Source organism: Micropterus dolomieu, linkage group LG18 (assembly GCF_021292245.1).
Source record: "Micropterus dolomieu isolate WLL.071019.BEF.003 ecotype Adirondacks linkage group LG18, ASM2129224v1, whole genome shotgun sequence".
In the NCBI taxonomy this organism is placed as follows: Eukaryota; Metazoa; Chordata; class Actinopteri; order Centrarchiformes; family Centrarchidae; genus Micropterus; species Micropterus dolomieu.
In genome coordinates, this window is record NC_060167.1 from 28,073,476 (window position 1) to 28,088,913 (window position 15,438).

At 43.1% G+C, this 15,438-nt stretch overlaps 1 protein-coding gene and 1 long non-coding RNA gene across 13 annotated transcripts in view; one reads left to right on the plus strand and one right to left on the minus strand.

Annotated features, from left to right (window-relative positions):
* Nucleotides 1-15,438, plus strand: part of celf4 (CUGBP, Elav-like family member 4) — an 84,475-nt gene that overhangs the window by 26,391 nt on the left and 42,646 nt on the right. For all 11 annotated transcript variants that reach the window (XM_046076311.1, XM_046076302.1, XM_046076306.1 and 8 more), the window contains exon 2: nt 570-652. In XM_046076311.1, the coding sequence (XP_045932267.1) occupies nt 570-652 (83 nt within the window). The remainder of the gene's footprint in view (nt 1-569; nt 653-15,438) is intronic.
* LOC123987421 overlaps nt 1-15,438 on the minus strand; it is a 55,496-nt gene that overhangs the window by 19,722 nt on the left and 20,336 nt on the right. The window lies entirely within an intron of this gene.

Sequence of the window (15,438 nt, forward strand, 5' to 3'; positions counted from 1 at the left end):
AGGGGGGGGGGGGGGGGGGGGGGGGGGGGGGGGGGCGGCTGTCAGGGAAATGTCTATCCCTGTCACAGCCAGCCAGAAGAGTGCGATGGACGAATGGATAACTGCTATTTCAGACTGCCAGGGAGAAAGCTCAGTCAGATTTGTTTTGCGGGCAGAATGGCTCTCACGCACCAGAATGCACAAATTGTCGCGCATCCAAAGCAGCAATTTTCATGTCTCTTTATTTTATTTTTGCAAACGTATGGATTGCGTTTGTGTACACAGGAATGTTCAGTTTGCTCAGGCACCGAAATACTGTTCACTGTGCACAGACACGAACAGGCACACACACAAACATGAGCAAATTCCCAGTGCGGCCGTGTAGACAGAGTTTCAGAGCTATGGCTGCAGGCTTACTCTGTGTGTGTGTGCATATGTGTGTGTGTGTGTGTGTGTGTGTGTGTGTGTGTGTGTGTGTTGTTTTTGGCTATTCGCTGGTGATTGCTGCATCCCCTTCCCACGACTGTCTCTCCTTCTCTGTCCCCAGTTCTCATAACATAATTGTCTCTCTCACTCTTGCTGTATTCCAGGCTGTGCCTTCCTCACCTACTGTGCCAGAGAGTCGGCCCTGAAAGCCCAGAATGCATTGCACGAGCAGAAGACCCTGCCAGGGGTAAGTCATACACGAGGAACGCCATGTCGACCCAGAAGCGAAATCTTACATAAACACATCTTGGATTCACTCTGGCACACACACACACACAACAGATGCTCATTTTTAACATATAATGCCTTATATTCATTTCAAATCAAAGGGGACTTACTGTCTTTGCCATGCTTGTCGTGTACTGTTTATCACTGGCTGTGCACCAGACATGAGCACAGCCCTTCTTTTCCTTAAATATCCATCCTCTTCCTCTGCCTCCCTCTCTCTTCACTTTGACAGTCACACACACAAACCCATGGGGGAGAAACCACACACAGCATCGCATCATAGGCATACTATTTATAGTCCTTCCTCCAGTTTGTGTAAATGAGAGTGTGCCTCTGTGTGTGTGCATGTGTGTGTGAATGTATCCATGTGTGTGGGCATGTGAGCGGGTGGATGGAGGCTATTTGTACATCTATGTGTTCTGCATTATGCCCCGGAATGGCAACAACATGAGCATGCATCATGAATGTACATCACGACGACACATCTATTCGACAGATGTTCACACGTTGTGGTTGTTACCTCTCACATGTACTGTGCAGCTGGAAGCAACGTGTGTTTCATTTTAATGCTCAGCTCCTATTTATGCATGGTAGAATGAGGGATTTTTTAACATTGTCACAGAGAAGAGGTAGATATTCAATTGTTAGCATGTGTATGTGTGTGTGTGTGTGTGAAAGAGAGAGAGTCTCTGTGTGTGTATGAGGGATCATATGCATTGTGAGCATTTTCTTTATTGTATACATGATTTTATGATTACATATTTGTGTGTGCATGCGTGTGTCTCTAATACAGTTCAGTTAGTATGTGCTTGAGTGTGCGTGCACCTGGATGCACATGCTTGCGTGTGTGTACGTGTACGCAGCCGCCTGCGCATGTGTGCGTATGTGCATGTTCGGAAGTTTTGATGCGTCTCTGTCAGGCCTGGCTCGGTTTGCTCTGTTCGTTTTTAATGACGCCTCCAGGGAAGCTGACAGTCGCCGTGTTGAGCGTACAGCCTTTGATGTGAGTGATTATGACATCACAGACGTGCAGCCGAGAAGAGCGGAGGAGTGGGGATCCGTGCTCTCAGTTTTTTTTCACTTCCCAGTGGCATATTATTCAGAAAGAAAGATGGAGGGAGAGACAGAGACACAGAGAAAGAGAGAGAGAGAGGGAGAGATTAAATATTTGGCCAAAACCAGAATGCGATTTTGTGTTCACACAAAATGTGCTGCCGATTGATGTTTTTGCCTTTGTTGCTATTGTTTGACACGGACCAGACGATATGGGCACAAAAACAACATTTTTTAAGGATTCTGTCTTTACATCCTTAAGGGAACAAGACTGTATTTGGCTTCACACGCTACATAGTAATGCATCAACAGCAAGTAAATTTAATCAGTCACTTACAATCAACATTGTTTTAGAAGTAAATGCTAATCAGCAATGCCTTTGCCAGTGGAGGACAGTCTCAGGTTTGCATTTGATCGATGGTGAGCGTTAAGTAAACAAAGGTAATGCCACAGGACAGACCTAGATGCTCAACAAGCCCTGAAGCAGAGCATTCAGAGAAGCAGACCAGGAGACTTTCTTTTGTTGCTGGTGAAGGTAAAGCCAGCAAAACAGAATAAATTAGTTCATTAGAAACAGAGCGAGGACTTGGCCCTGGGAAAGGCAGTGGGACGTTTTATGGCACACGACTACAGCCTATTTCTTCCGTTCCTTCGTTGTGGTTTTTTCACCTGCCTTCTCCCCTCCCTCCTTCCATCCTCTATCAATCCCCCACTCACAAGCCAACACAATCAAAACCCTGCAAATGAAATCACTTTTTTCCCCCCTTAAAGCCTCTTTCCCCTTCACTTCACGTCCTGATGCGCTTTTTATCGTCAAAGTTGCTCCCCAACCCGTACATTTAAAAAGTTTTCGCTGCCAGGTGAGCCGAGAGAAGAGGGGATTTGGCTTCCTAGTGGAAATGCCCTGTAAGCATGGCTGTAGGCTGTTAGTGTAGCTCAGACAAAGTACTAAAGGCTGCCTTGTGTATGTGTGTGCGTGTGCGTGTGTGTGTGTGTGTGTGTGTGTGTGTGCGTAACTGAGCCGGTGCAGTGTCAGGAGAGACTTTGGGTAAACAAGTGACAAACAAAAATACTGATGTTAAAGTGACGCTGACATTGAACTGCTCGTGATAAATGACAAATTGTTTTCATCCCTCATTCCATCACAGAGCTGCAAACTACAGTTACACCAGATTATGCTGATTGAGAATAAGTTTCTGCTAACATAATTAAATCAGCTCTACTGACTCAGAAACCACTGCACTGTTAGAGGACATTCAAGAGGAACATTTGAATAACAAGAAACACTACAAACTCCCTGGCACTACGCATGGATCGTAGAAGAGACCACCCAAGCACAAGCCCTAAGGACCACGAAGCCAGCTCCTCTATTTGGAGTGATGTTTGTCAAACTTTTATATGGAAAGAAAGTTTTCCGTAAAAAAGCATGGATGTCCTAGTCATATTTGTTTTAATAGTGAGTCTGCCTTTCAGACCTGATATTTATAATATATTTTTGTTTATTTTACCCAATATAACACACAATATAATACAGCTGCACAGTGCATGTTTGAGATACCATGAGCCTACAATGAAATCAGTAAAAATGGAATATAACCTGAACCACAGGTTTCTTTTGATCATTTCTTATAATATTATAATATTAAATTATACTATAGTATTTTAAATATGGTCCTATAGTATTCTGAATAGTGCTGTATAGTATTTTGTTTAAAATCTGTGGAGAGGAGTGTCAGTGGATCTGTTTTGGCAGGAATTTTGGAAAGGATTTCCAGCATGAATAAAATACTGATGTTCTGGAGCACTCTTCAACCAACTGCACCACTTTTGACTTATTATAAACCTATAATAAGTCACCAAACATACACAGAACCACCATAGCTGACCTGGTTCTGTCTGTCTCGTAATCCATCCATTGCTGGAAATATACACAAGACACAAATGTGAACACAGTCAGTATCACCAGTGAAAAAGTTTTATATCCTTGTTTGAATTACACAGCTATTGAGCAGATAGATGGGGTCGGATGGGTTGGGGGGTTTGAGATGACGTGAGACGCCGGGCCCTGGCTGCCATATTTGCGATCCCGCACTCCAGTTTCAGTCTCGTACTACAGTAGGAGGCATTAAAAAGCCTCTATTGATTCTGGCAAAAGTCCTCACGAGTGGGAGGATGTATTTTTGTGCACGCACGTGTGTGTGGTTGTGTGTGCACGTGCGGGTCACAGGGTGGAGTTGCAGAGCTCAAGCTCGTGCAGCGTGTGTACAAACCACGGGGTACCAATACCCACCAGCAAATCCTCCCTCACACATATAAATACTCACACACGCAAAAAAAAAATCAACTAAAAAAGAAGATCTGACATCCACTCAAACACAGTGTCAGATATAAAGTATAGTACCTAAGTAATGTGCCTCAGCACAACCACATGCCCCCAAACAGTGCACCAAAAGAGCACGCACTCCTGAATACTTAGTATTGTGTTCCAAGTTAGAAAATAATACACAGAAATACACACAAGCATGTACAGGTACAAAACATACCGCTGATACTCCCAACGCATGCACTCACACCCCAAACCCGTCTCTTGTAACGGCAATACAACACTCCTCGTAAACACTTCCATTCAACAACATGATACTGTGATACTCATAGAAAGAGAGAGGGAGAGAAACAGGGAGAAAGTAAAACAGAGAGGGAGCGAGAGAGAAATACGGCGTCGATTGACTCGCACTGTAATAGTGAGCCAGATGAGAAAATATAGAACACTGTGAATCAATGCGTCATTTCAGAGCGCGTTCACACAAACACACACATACATAATGGAGCACATACACACACAGAGTTTTCAGCCCAGGGGCAAACAAACAACAGAAAAGACGGAAAAGCAAATGAATAGCAGGAGGGAGGAAAGAGGAAGGGGTTGATGAAGGAAGGCTGGTTGGAGAGAGTGGGTGGATGGCGGGAGTGGGAGGAGAGATATAGTCGAGGTGCCTCCATACCAACTGATTTGTGTCTGTTTCTTTTTTTGCACACACCCTCCAACCCCCCACCCCTCTCAGTTGAGATAATGCCAGGGCAAGAAATCCATGGCATTGATTGGCTCCTGCGACCCAGTTTCATGGCAGCTTTTTCTCAATAAGTCGCCCTCATTGGTCGATAACTGCCAGGCTCCCCAGGTGAAGTGGGTGAAGGGGCGTTTGGAGGGAGGGGGGCTGGTGGTGCTCAGTTATGATTTGTTTCCCCTGTGCACAAGTACAGTAGTTCACTCCTTCTTGTAGATAGATTTAGATTAGTGGTGCAGTGTGCAGGAGAAATAGCTGCACGTCCACATGAATAATGCCCTGGAGCTAAAACATCCCGTCCCTCTCCCCAAGCCATCACCTCATCAACTATCCTAATCACCCTTTTCCAAAAGAAAACCGTTTGCCACATAACGCGTTCCAATTAATGAATCCACAGTCATTGACAGAATGCTGGAGTGATGCACAACCAAGTTTTGTCCCAACACGACATCAATAGGGATATATGCTTCACAAAAACACAGACTTTTGTAAACTCTGAGACATAATGAGCAACTTATTTCTGTCTCGCATGCCTAACAATAAAACAGAAAGGTCAGCCAGCACTGGCAGTAGTCAGTGTAACAAAAGAATAAACAGTATCCAGTGTACAAACCTGAGCAAAGCTTTTAAGTGAGGCAGTATGAAGCCTGAATCTGGCAGGTTATAAGCCTGCAATAAAAATTCAAATGAGTCTCCCCAACAGACAGTTCAAAAGCAGAAAGGCTTCCTGAAAGTAGTGTTTGTAATAAATTCTGAGTTAAACACAGATTCCACTGTTTTATTGATGAACCCATCATAGTTCATTAATTTCCTCAAGGCCTAAGTGTAATTGGATCACATACACTATATGGCCCTGTCCACACAACTTTTTGTACTTTTGGTTCGGGGCTGTGGTTTGGGCTAGGCCCTTTATTTTCATTTAAAGCTACAGCATACAATGATATTTCAAATAATACTATGATTCTATGTGACACCAGTTTGTGAAAGGCCTTTTCCTGTTTCAACATTACAATGACCCCATGTGAAAGAACTTGACTAGCCTCAACCCTGAGCCCTGACCTCAAGCCCATCCAACACCTTTAGGATGAACTGGGATGTCGAATTCAAGCCAGGCATTATTGCCCAACATCACTGGCCAATCTCACTAATGCTGTTGTGGCTGAATGGGAGCAAATTCCTGCAGCCAAAATCTTGTGGAAAGCCTTCCTATAGGAAGAGAGGCGATCATAGCAACAGATTAATCCCCATTGTTTTGGTTTGATTGATTTGTGTCCTGCACCACATTGTGCCCTGCCCATATGGGTTTAAACTGTCGGGATAACCCAACCAAAGTGCTTGTCGGATGGTCAAACAGCTTCTGAAGCCCCTCCAGCCACATCGCTCCAACACCAGAATTGGGGGCCTGTGTCCAACAATTTCTACAACTTTCCGAAACTGACTCCCCCGACATTCACACCTACTTCATGCTGTGAGTAAGAATATATGCAAGGTCTGAACTTCTCCCTCAAGCTCCCTTTTCCATAACTTTCTGTGTGTACAAACAAGTGCAACACTGTGAATGCCCCTGAGGAGAAAAGTGTGGCCATTTTCCCCACGATAATCGCATCTCTCTCTGACGGCCAACTTTTCTCCCCCCCTTCAAGCATGGTTATTCTGAACACATCACATGAATGTTTCCAGCACAATACCCACACCTTTACAAGACACGAGACAGAAACAACAACCAAGATGAAGTGCAGATCCTCAAATTCAAAAAGGGAACATTTTAAACAGTCAGCTTTATATTACATAAATGTTTGAATGAGATGTTCAACTGTCACATAACAGTGTAGCGTTCATGTGTCCATATACTTTTGGCCACATAAAGCCCTTTAAGGAGTGAAGCATGAATGGTGCCATAATTGTAACAAAGATCATTACAAGCCTACACACCATATTTTGTCATATAAAGTCTGAATGCTCCCATTATCATTGGGCTCCAGGCCTGATGTTACAACCTCCTGTTGCCAAGTGGAGTTTGAGCAGATTGTACAAATGAGAAAAAATCATCTGCCTGGAGGCAGTAGTTCACTTTAGTCCAATAATCCAACTAATTTCAGAAGTGGTGCAGGCTACCCGCTGGGCCCATAGATTGATGATCCATATGTGAAATGACGCACCTTTATACAATCTTTTAAATACATTTACTACAAATTGTTGCTAACAGAAAAGACAGAGTCCCCAGCCAGCAGTCCCAAAAAGTGTGTTATGCTCTCTAAAGGAATGGATTGAACTGTCTGAGCAATTCAAAACACCTCTGGTAAGTGCCATTATTGGGTGATCCAAATGTTTTTGTATTCCCTCTAAAAGCATGTCCCCACTTCAGAAATTTCAGAGGTGCCATAGCTCTTTTCAGCAGCTCAATCTATTGCTGGCTCAAGCTACTGTCACAGTCTGAAATCAACTTGTCCTTCGCTTGAGTTTGTATTGATCCACAAAAGCATAGCCTTACAGCGGACCAATGAGTCTTCATCCTCAGCAGCCCGCTCCACTGAGCATTTACAAGTGTTAATGTCACTACTGGCACTTTAGGACTCTTCCATGCACTCACCAGAATGGAAAGTGGCAAAAAAAACCCCATCATTTACAGACACAGCTGATTCACTTTTAGGTAAAAAAACAAAAAACAAAGCTTTTGACACATTATTGTTAAAGTGCTGAGAAACCATCCATCCAGTCCTTGCATGATTGGGGTTGTTTCAGAAACCCCTAAAGCCCTGCACTTATTTTTGATAAAAACCTGTGGCCATGACTGTCATTGGTGTGAGGACAAAAGCGTGAGCCGCTGCAGCAGAAGCTATTACTAAGAAAAAGCTTTAATAGCATCCTAGCAAATGTGCGCCTGGCTTCAGCCCTGGCTGTGCGTATAGTTCATATATTTAAGCCGGTTGTGATAGTCATTCTGCCATTGTCATAGTTTTAGCTCCTGCTGCTGTTGCTGTATCGAGTCCGCTTGACTCCAGCTGCTTTGAAATATCCTGCTAGTTCAGGGATTTTTTTCAGAATAGTTGCTGCTATATCTTCTTGTCTTTTTCATGCTGTTAAGCCCCCAAAAAAAAAAGCGTGTCTTTCCACAACAGTAAGTGCTGTGTTGTCTGATATTTTTATTGTAGCCTGCTCAGTTAATTTACCGTGCACATTAAATGTTGAGGAACAGAGAGCAGATAACTAAAAACAATAAAATTCCATAAATCAGTCACACCTACAATATAATGTGTCTATTAGAGTGGTGTTTTATTGATCATTGGAGAATATTATGGTCCATACCGTATACATTTTCTTTCTGTCAAGCATGAGTGTGGGTCTGCTCTGCTCCTATGTCTCTCCCTCAGTTGTCGGTGAGTGCGGGGAAGGGCAGAGGCTTTGAAACACGAGAAACTTTCAGTGGTTTAATTTTTTCCTTAGGCTTTACAGGACTCTCGCAGCTTTTACTGTACAGCATGAGCCCGCCATTCTCTGTACTCTCATCTCTCTAGATTAGTATTACGTTTGTTCTAGTAGTTTCCCTCAGCCCAACCGCTGGTGTGACATTAAAGTTCACTGCCCTTTGGTTTTGTTAGAAGTTTCTTTAAGATACTTTAATGAACATTTGAAGAACATTCACTTGTTTATCAAAATGGCTTTATAGAATTTCACAATAAAACTGTTCAAGGGTTTCAAAGTTGGTGTTAAGGTTGCTTTCTAGATGCTGTGCTGCTCCTTTGGTTGGCAGTATTTTAAAGTGCTACTTTGGTGTAAAGCTAGATAACAAATAAATAATTTCACAGTGACTGCAGAGGAAAAAAATCACAAGCCCAGTTTGAACAAGGGTTTTTATAATGAGAACTAAAAGAAAAATTATTGTGTCAGTTCAAAGCAAAGGGCAATTATCATGCAATGCATGCATTGCTGTTTTCTCTGTCTTCTTTCATCATAACCGTTATGGCAGAAACTAGTCAAGGAATGTATAAGTGATTCAGAAGAGCTAACAGTGTAGCAAAGTTGAAATATATAGGGGATCATTATTAGAAGACAGTGAGACGTGGCAGGTTAGGGATAGAAACAGTAGCCATGGATTTGTTGCTGGCATTGACTATGGCACTGAACATTTTTAAAACTAGGACCCACTGGTGAGCCACGCTGCAATATTAATGTTGTTTTTCTACTAACAAAAGTTCTTATGAAGCAGAAACTAACCCCATAGTTCTCACAAAGGCATCTTATTTTTCTGTAAATACCATTCTTATGCTCAAAGGTAATGTGCCAAGAAAAACCAAAACCCATTTTATTCTGTGACCTTCACCACCTCACCTTCAGTGTAGCAGTAGGAATATATAATACAGCAATTTCAATTTCTTCGTTTGGCTATATGATCTGATATGTGTGACAGAGTGGGAAGTGGCGCTCAGAAATCTTGTTCCAGACCCTGCGGTAGCAGCTGGTGAGCTGGTGGCCTGCAGATGTGATAATGACACAACGCACCAGCAGAGGCCGGATAGCGGGCCACGACTCAGGCAGCTTTTAATAATTGATGGCAGCCAAGGCCCCGGATTGGCCAGTAATTACATTACAGGTCACTTCTCAATAGCAATTTGTGAAAGTTGTGGTGATGTGTGCCGGGTGGCGATCAATAGGCACTGTCCGGAGACGCTGTCTTTCCCTCCCTCTCACTCTCTCTCTCTCATGCTTTCTCTCTCTCTCTCTCTCTCTCTCTCTCTCTCTCTCTGTTGATATGAAGGCAGAAAGTCTAGTTGAAACACTTTCTTTCAACATTCTGTGCAGCAACAACACTGTGGGGATTCTTTCACTCCACAGATCAAAATATAGGCTTCAACTCAAGACCTCAGTCTCTGGGAGCACCTGCTGAACACATGAACCCCTTCAACACTTACACAATATGCTGTACTATTTTTATTTTTTATCAAAAGTGTTGTAGAGTATGTATAGCACCATGCTAAATGACTTCTAAGTAGTTTTTTATTTCCTTAAAGGGAACTCCACCTAATTTTACTCATTAACATTTACCATTCAGGACGAGCACTGCTCAGTCTATGAAAACAGATGTATGCCTTCTGTTAGCCTGATTATCACACAGATTTACTATTATTTTATTTTCACTTAGTTATTCACCTTGACAACATGTTCATGTTCATGTTTATGTGCATGGTAGCCATTTATTTATTGGTAGGGGTGGATATTTTTTTCCTAAACACATTTGTATCGAAATCCAATGAATGTCATTTTCAGTTGACACATTAACTGTTAACAGTTAACTTAAAAGAGTACTCCACCAATTAAGCATTTTTTTAAAAAAGAATCAGAATTGATGCAGCAGAAGCAGAGGTATCATCTTTTTAATTTCCAAGGAATTCTTCTTCCTTGTCAACCACTGGTGTCTACCTTACCCCTAATGCAACTCAACAGTTGACAGTTTGAATTCGGAGAGCTGCTGGCCTCAATTTATAACAAAAACACTACATTACAAACTTGGGTTGTGTCATTTTAAAGATGTGTTCATCGAGTATGGAGGGTCTAACAAAAAGACTCTTTTCATGATAGGGAATGAAGCTTGACCCACAGAATGGAGTGAAAGTCAGGATATCTCTGCCCTTCCTGCACTGATTTTTACTACTGTGTTATCAATCTGTCTCTGGTGAGTCCCCCAACTTTTTGGAAGTGCAATACTAAATCACTGGAGTGCCCCTTTAAAATAACATCTGGCATACATTGCTGAAACATCAGTAAGTGAAAGACTTAAGAGGACAAAATGGTGCACAGAGTGCTTTACTTTCCACAGCAGTACAGACTCTGAGCCCTGTGCGCTCATTCTCATGAAAGTTATTTACTGTTCTAGCCACTGACTTCCTCTCCCCGAAACACACACCCTCTCTTTCTCTTTTCTTGCTCCCACTTTTGATACCTCACCAGCTTTGACATGTAAACTACCACTGTGTCATCTCGCTGCATCTGGTGTTCATTCTTTCTCTCTCTCCGTCCCTGTCTCTCTCTCTCTCTCTCTCTCTCTTCTCCTCCACTCGCTCCCTCTGCTGTGGCATGGAGAGCAGGAGAGGAGAGGAGAGTGGAGGAGACAGTAGATTTTGCATGCTCTAAATACAGCCTCTACGTGTGTGGGGTGCTGTCATCAAAGGAGGAAAGGGACAGGGGATGGTTCAGTTCTTTTGTGATAGTGTGTGTGTGTGTGTGTGTGTGTGTGTGTGTGTGTGTGTGTGTGCATAATTGTGCAAGTGTTTGCGTATGTGACCGAGTGTGCTTTAATTCTGGCAAACATCAAAGATGCTCCCTCATCCATCTCTCTGTCTTTCCTCTCCTTCTCTTTCTCCCTCCCTCCCTCTGTCACTCTCTTTAATCCTCCTTTTAGCACCTTTTTGTCCGCATTGCCTTTTTGGGTTTTTTTTTATTCACCGTTATGCTCTGCCTTTGCTTGCCTGTCTGTTTTGGTGTGTCTCACCTCACTTGCATGTGCTTGGCGGGGTGTGACAGCATTGAGAAGTCACCAAAGAGGTAAATGATGATAGGCCATCCATCATGCTTTATGGACTCTGTATGGTGCTGCCGTGGAGAGTGGCTGCACAGTGCAGTAACTCAGAACACTCTGTCCCTCCATATAACCTGGCAGGGGCTCTGCTGCTTGCCTCGCCTCTGCTGGGTGTGTGTTTATGTGTGTGAGACACAGGAAGAACGTTGGTCTGACTCACCCACTTAAGTGTTTCTCTGTGTGTGTTTGTGATTCAATGTGTGTATGCGTGAGGGGGGAAACGGAAAGACGAGTGTTTGTCCACACTGCCAGACTGTGTGTTGCAAGCCTTCATTATGGCCTGATATGCCACTGCTGGGAGCATTAACTCTGACCAGCAGATGTAACTTGTTCTGTGTGTGTGTGTGTGTGTGTGTGTGTGTGTGTGTGAGTGTGTGTGTGTGTGTGTGAGAGAGAGAGAGAGAGAGGAAAAAAGTGTGTGTGTGTGCGTGTGTGAGAGAGAGAAGTGTGTGTGTGTGTTTGTGTGTGTGTGTGTGATATGTTTATGAGTAGCAAACCTTGAAATTTGTGGGTCATGTATTTTTTCATTCTTTAAAGTATGTTAACCAAAGAGAGTGATGCCATGTTTTCCTAAAGGTTATTCATATTTCTATTGACATGCTATAGTTACAGTAGTACGTTAAAATAGTTGATCAGTCATCCCTACTCTCAATACTGGCCATATAGTGATACCTTCCTAACAAGATTACCCTACAAAGCTGTTATCAAACTGGAAAGGAAAGCTACAGCTAACGTCTGTAGAGCCAGTTAGACTGTATGGAGCAATTAAACATAGACTGCAAAACTCTGGTGGTCAAATTTGTGTGAATAACTCAAGGTGAAACTTGTTTCACATTCGTTTTTTAGTTTGCTGAAGCTAATATAGCACTCTGTGTCAGTCAAAACAACTGGGTCTCCACTACATTTATGGTCTTTAGATGATTTTTGTTCCCCCGGACTGTATTTACCTGCGAAGCTGTGGTGAAGGTACACTGTCAGCAAACCCACACACATCTTCCGGAAGGAGAGGTTGATTTGGTTAATTCAGTCTGCTGAAGCCTCCTATTAGTTTCAGAGGAACAACCGTGGATTTTGTCTTATACTTTCTTACAGTGTGGTCATGTTAGGAAGGGATCTACGACTCGCTCAGCACACGTATTTGTGCACGTGAGTAAAGACAGACTTGAACAAATCTGAACCTGTCCTTTGATAAAGTGCACTAATGCTGCTTACACAGCAACAACTTTACCAGCTAGCTTACAACCATCTAAAATGTTCCCATCCTTCTCACTCTCTTACAGCTTCCCTTTTCCCTTTCTATTCATCCCTCCTCTCTCTCCATCCTTCTCTTCCACAACCCCCTCCCTCTGGTGAGCCCTTTCACACTTTGCTTTTGTCACCTTTCCACATGGAAGAACAATTGCGCTCTGACGGAGTTCACTCTGTCTCCCTCTTTCTCTCTCCGCCCTCCCCTCCCACACCTCCTCTCCTCGCTGCCACTCTCTTGGATCCAGGGGGAATCACACTGTCTGAACCAAATATGCCACAAACTTGTCAGATGATGTTTGTTTTCCACCCCCTTCCCGTACGTCAGCGTGCGTGTGTTTTAACTCTGTCTACATATTTGACAAAGTGCTGTGACATGCGCTGCACTCGCGCATCAACAGAATGAAAATATGCAGCGTCATTATTGAAATAGGAATCTGCAGAGAGGGGAAAAGAGCGGCGGCCAGACTGAGTCACAAGGTTTGTGTGATAATAAGGTTTGTATGTTCAGACAGCTTGTTAGCATATTTGTGCAGACTGTAAGTAAACAACCTTTCCACTAAGGCTCCCTAGAAACTTTGAATAAGGGATATTTTGATGAAAACCAAAGGTGGTTAAGGGACTGAACAGCTGCGTTCTTGCCAACAAAAACTGCAACAGAACTCCTCAGAGGAACAAACTCTCTATCCAAGAAACAAGCTCCATTTTACTGAAGACATTATTTGCCTCCTTAATAACTGCTACTGTGTGCAGGCTGGCTCAGAGAGATTCAACATGTCATTTAGCGTAGCAAAGTGTGGCTCCTGTGGAAGTCAGAAGGGTTAGCAAAACTAGAACTGACTGATTGACCAGTCATTCTAAAGAATAATGCGCTCTAGTCCCTTTGATCAATCAGTGCTATAACGCTTAATCCTAGAGGTATAGACAATGTGGCCTTCCAAAAGCAGTGCAGCCAAGGGCTCCATTCTGTAACTGATCAATGGTGGACAGGACAAAATGATGGAAAGAAGAAGTGCAGGGCAAAAGAAACTAGGCAAGAAGGACAGTTAGAAGGGTATCTCTGCCGAGGAACATTGTAACTCACCTCTGGCAATCCCACACTGTAAATACACCTCTAAAACTCATCCCAAACTTTGGCAAGACGCGGCACTTGCACCAGCATCCTTTATGAATGTCAAACGCCGTGAGAGGAAAATGATTACGTTGCAAAGAAGACAGGGGGGCGGAACAGGAGGGGGTGGGTGAAAGAGAGAGAAGAAAAATCACTTTGATGGATTATGCCCCTCGTGGGACAACCTTGTAACGTTTTTGGACAGGATTCTGACTTGCCCAGATTCTCTTTTACAGCAAAGAATTTCTTTTTTCTTCCATCTCCTTTTGTCATCCCAGACATGCGCTGGCTGTGACAACTGCGCCAGCGCTGATACCTAATGATACCGCTTGCAGGAACTAATTACTACCAGTGATTAAGAGAGGAGACGTGGCTTCTACCACACATGCTGTCTTTGGGTGGGGGAGCATTTTAATTGCCTTTGCCAAATAAATGATGGCCAAAGATGCATGGACCCAGGCTTCTTAATGGAGTCTTAGTGCTTGGTGGCAAAGAGCGAAGACTTCAGGGCCATTGGCACTCCCTGCACACAGATGGTGCTGCCTGTTCACGAACGGCGCCTGTTGTTGATCGGTGCGTTAAGGGCACCTGTGAAATTAAACAGACAAATGAATTCCCCACCGGCTGCAAAACAGAATATTAGCATTTTATGAAAGATGGCTAAACTGAGGCATGCATTAACAGCTTTTAATGCCAAAGGGCAAAGCATTTTGAGGTAGTTAGTCAGAGGTTTGGGCCTGTAAAGTTACTCAAGGTAGCGAAGATAAGGCTGTAGTCTCAGCTGGGTGTTGGAGATGTGGTGCTTGTGCAGTTTTGTTAGCCCTTAAGCACATCTAGACCTAATTAACAATCATGTTTCACAGCAAGGTTGTCTTTGGCAAGTATCCAGTCCAACCAATAATTCATTTACCTAACAGTAACACATCTTCCTGGGCAGTAAAGGACTAAAAAAGATGGACATGGCTCTTGCAGGAGCACTTAGTGGTAAGCTACCTAGTGTATATTTTCTCTTTTAATGGCTGCCATGAATAGCTCTCTCTGCACACTAATAATTAAAATGTCTGCTTCTTCACCTCAGTATGTTTTTAAATTCTAATCTCTGAGATTCCTGTTTATCTTTTTATTGATTTTGAGGACACCTTTGGTAGTGGGAAGTCATTGCTCTGTGTTCTTGCACCATATTTTCCAGTGATCCCTTTGCAACTGTGTCACCAGTACTCTGACTGGACTGTCAGCAGCTCCCTTAATCTCAAACAAGCTAAAATGACACTAGTGAGGCAAACACAAAGGCATAATTTAAGACGATGTCTAAGTGCAACCATGTCCACAGAGACACAGTAATAGCTACACTGCAATACTACATTAAACATGATGACCTGATGACTATTTCATGATATTATTGCTACAGACATTTGCCTCAGATACTTAACCAATAACAACATCACATCAACTAAAGGCCTCTGCTGCTTGGTGCGTTTGCCACTGGACCTACTGTACATTAGCACTCAGCAATACATCTAAATAACTGCATCTCAATCTAGGCAGTCATCCAAAATAATAATGTAAGTCAATGTGCACTGTAGCTAATAAATGACAGTTCAATCAGTCCAAGAGGAAAATATCTGCATCACTCAGTCACCATCTCATGTTTTTTCATCGTCTTGGAAAGGCAATGCTGATGTTGACTCTTCCTTAAA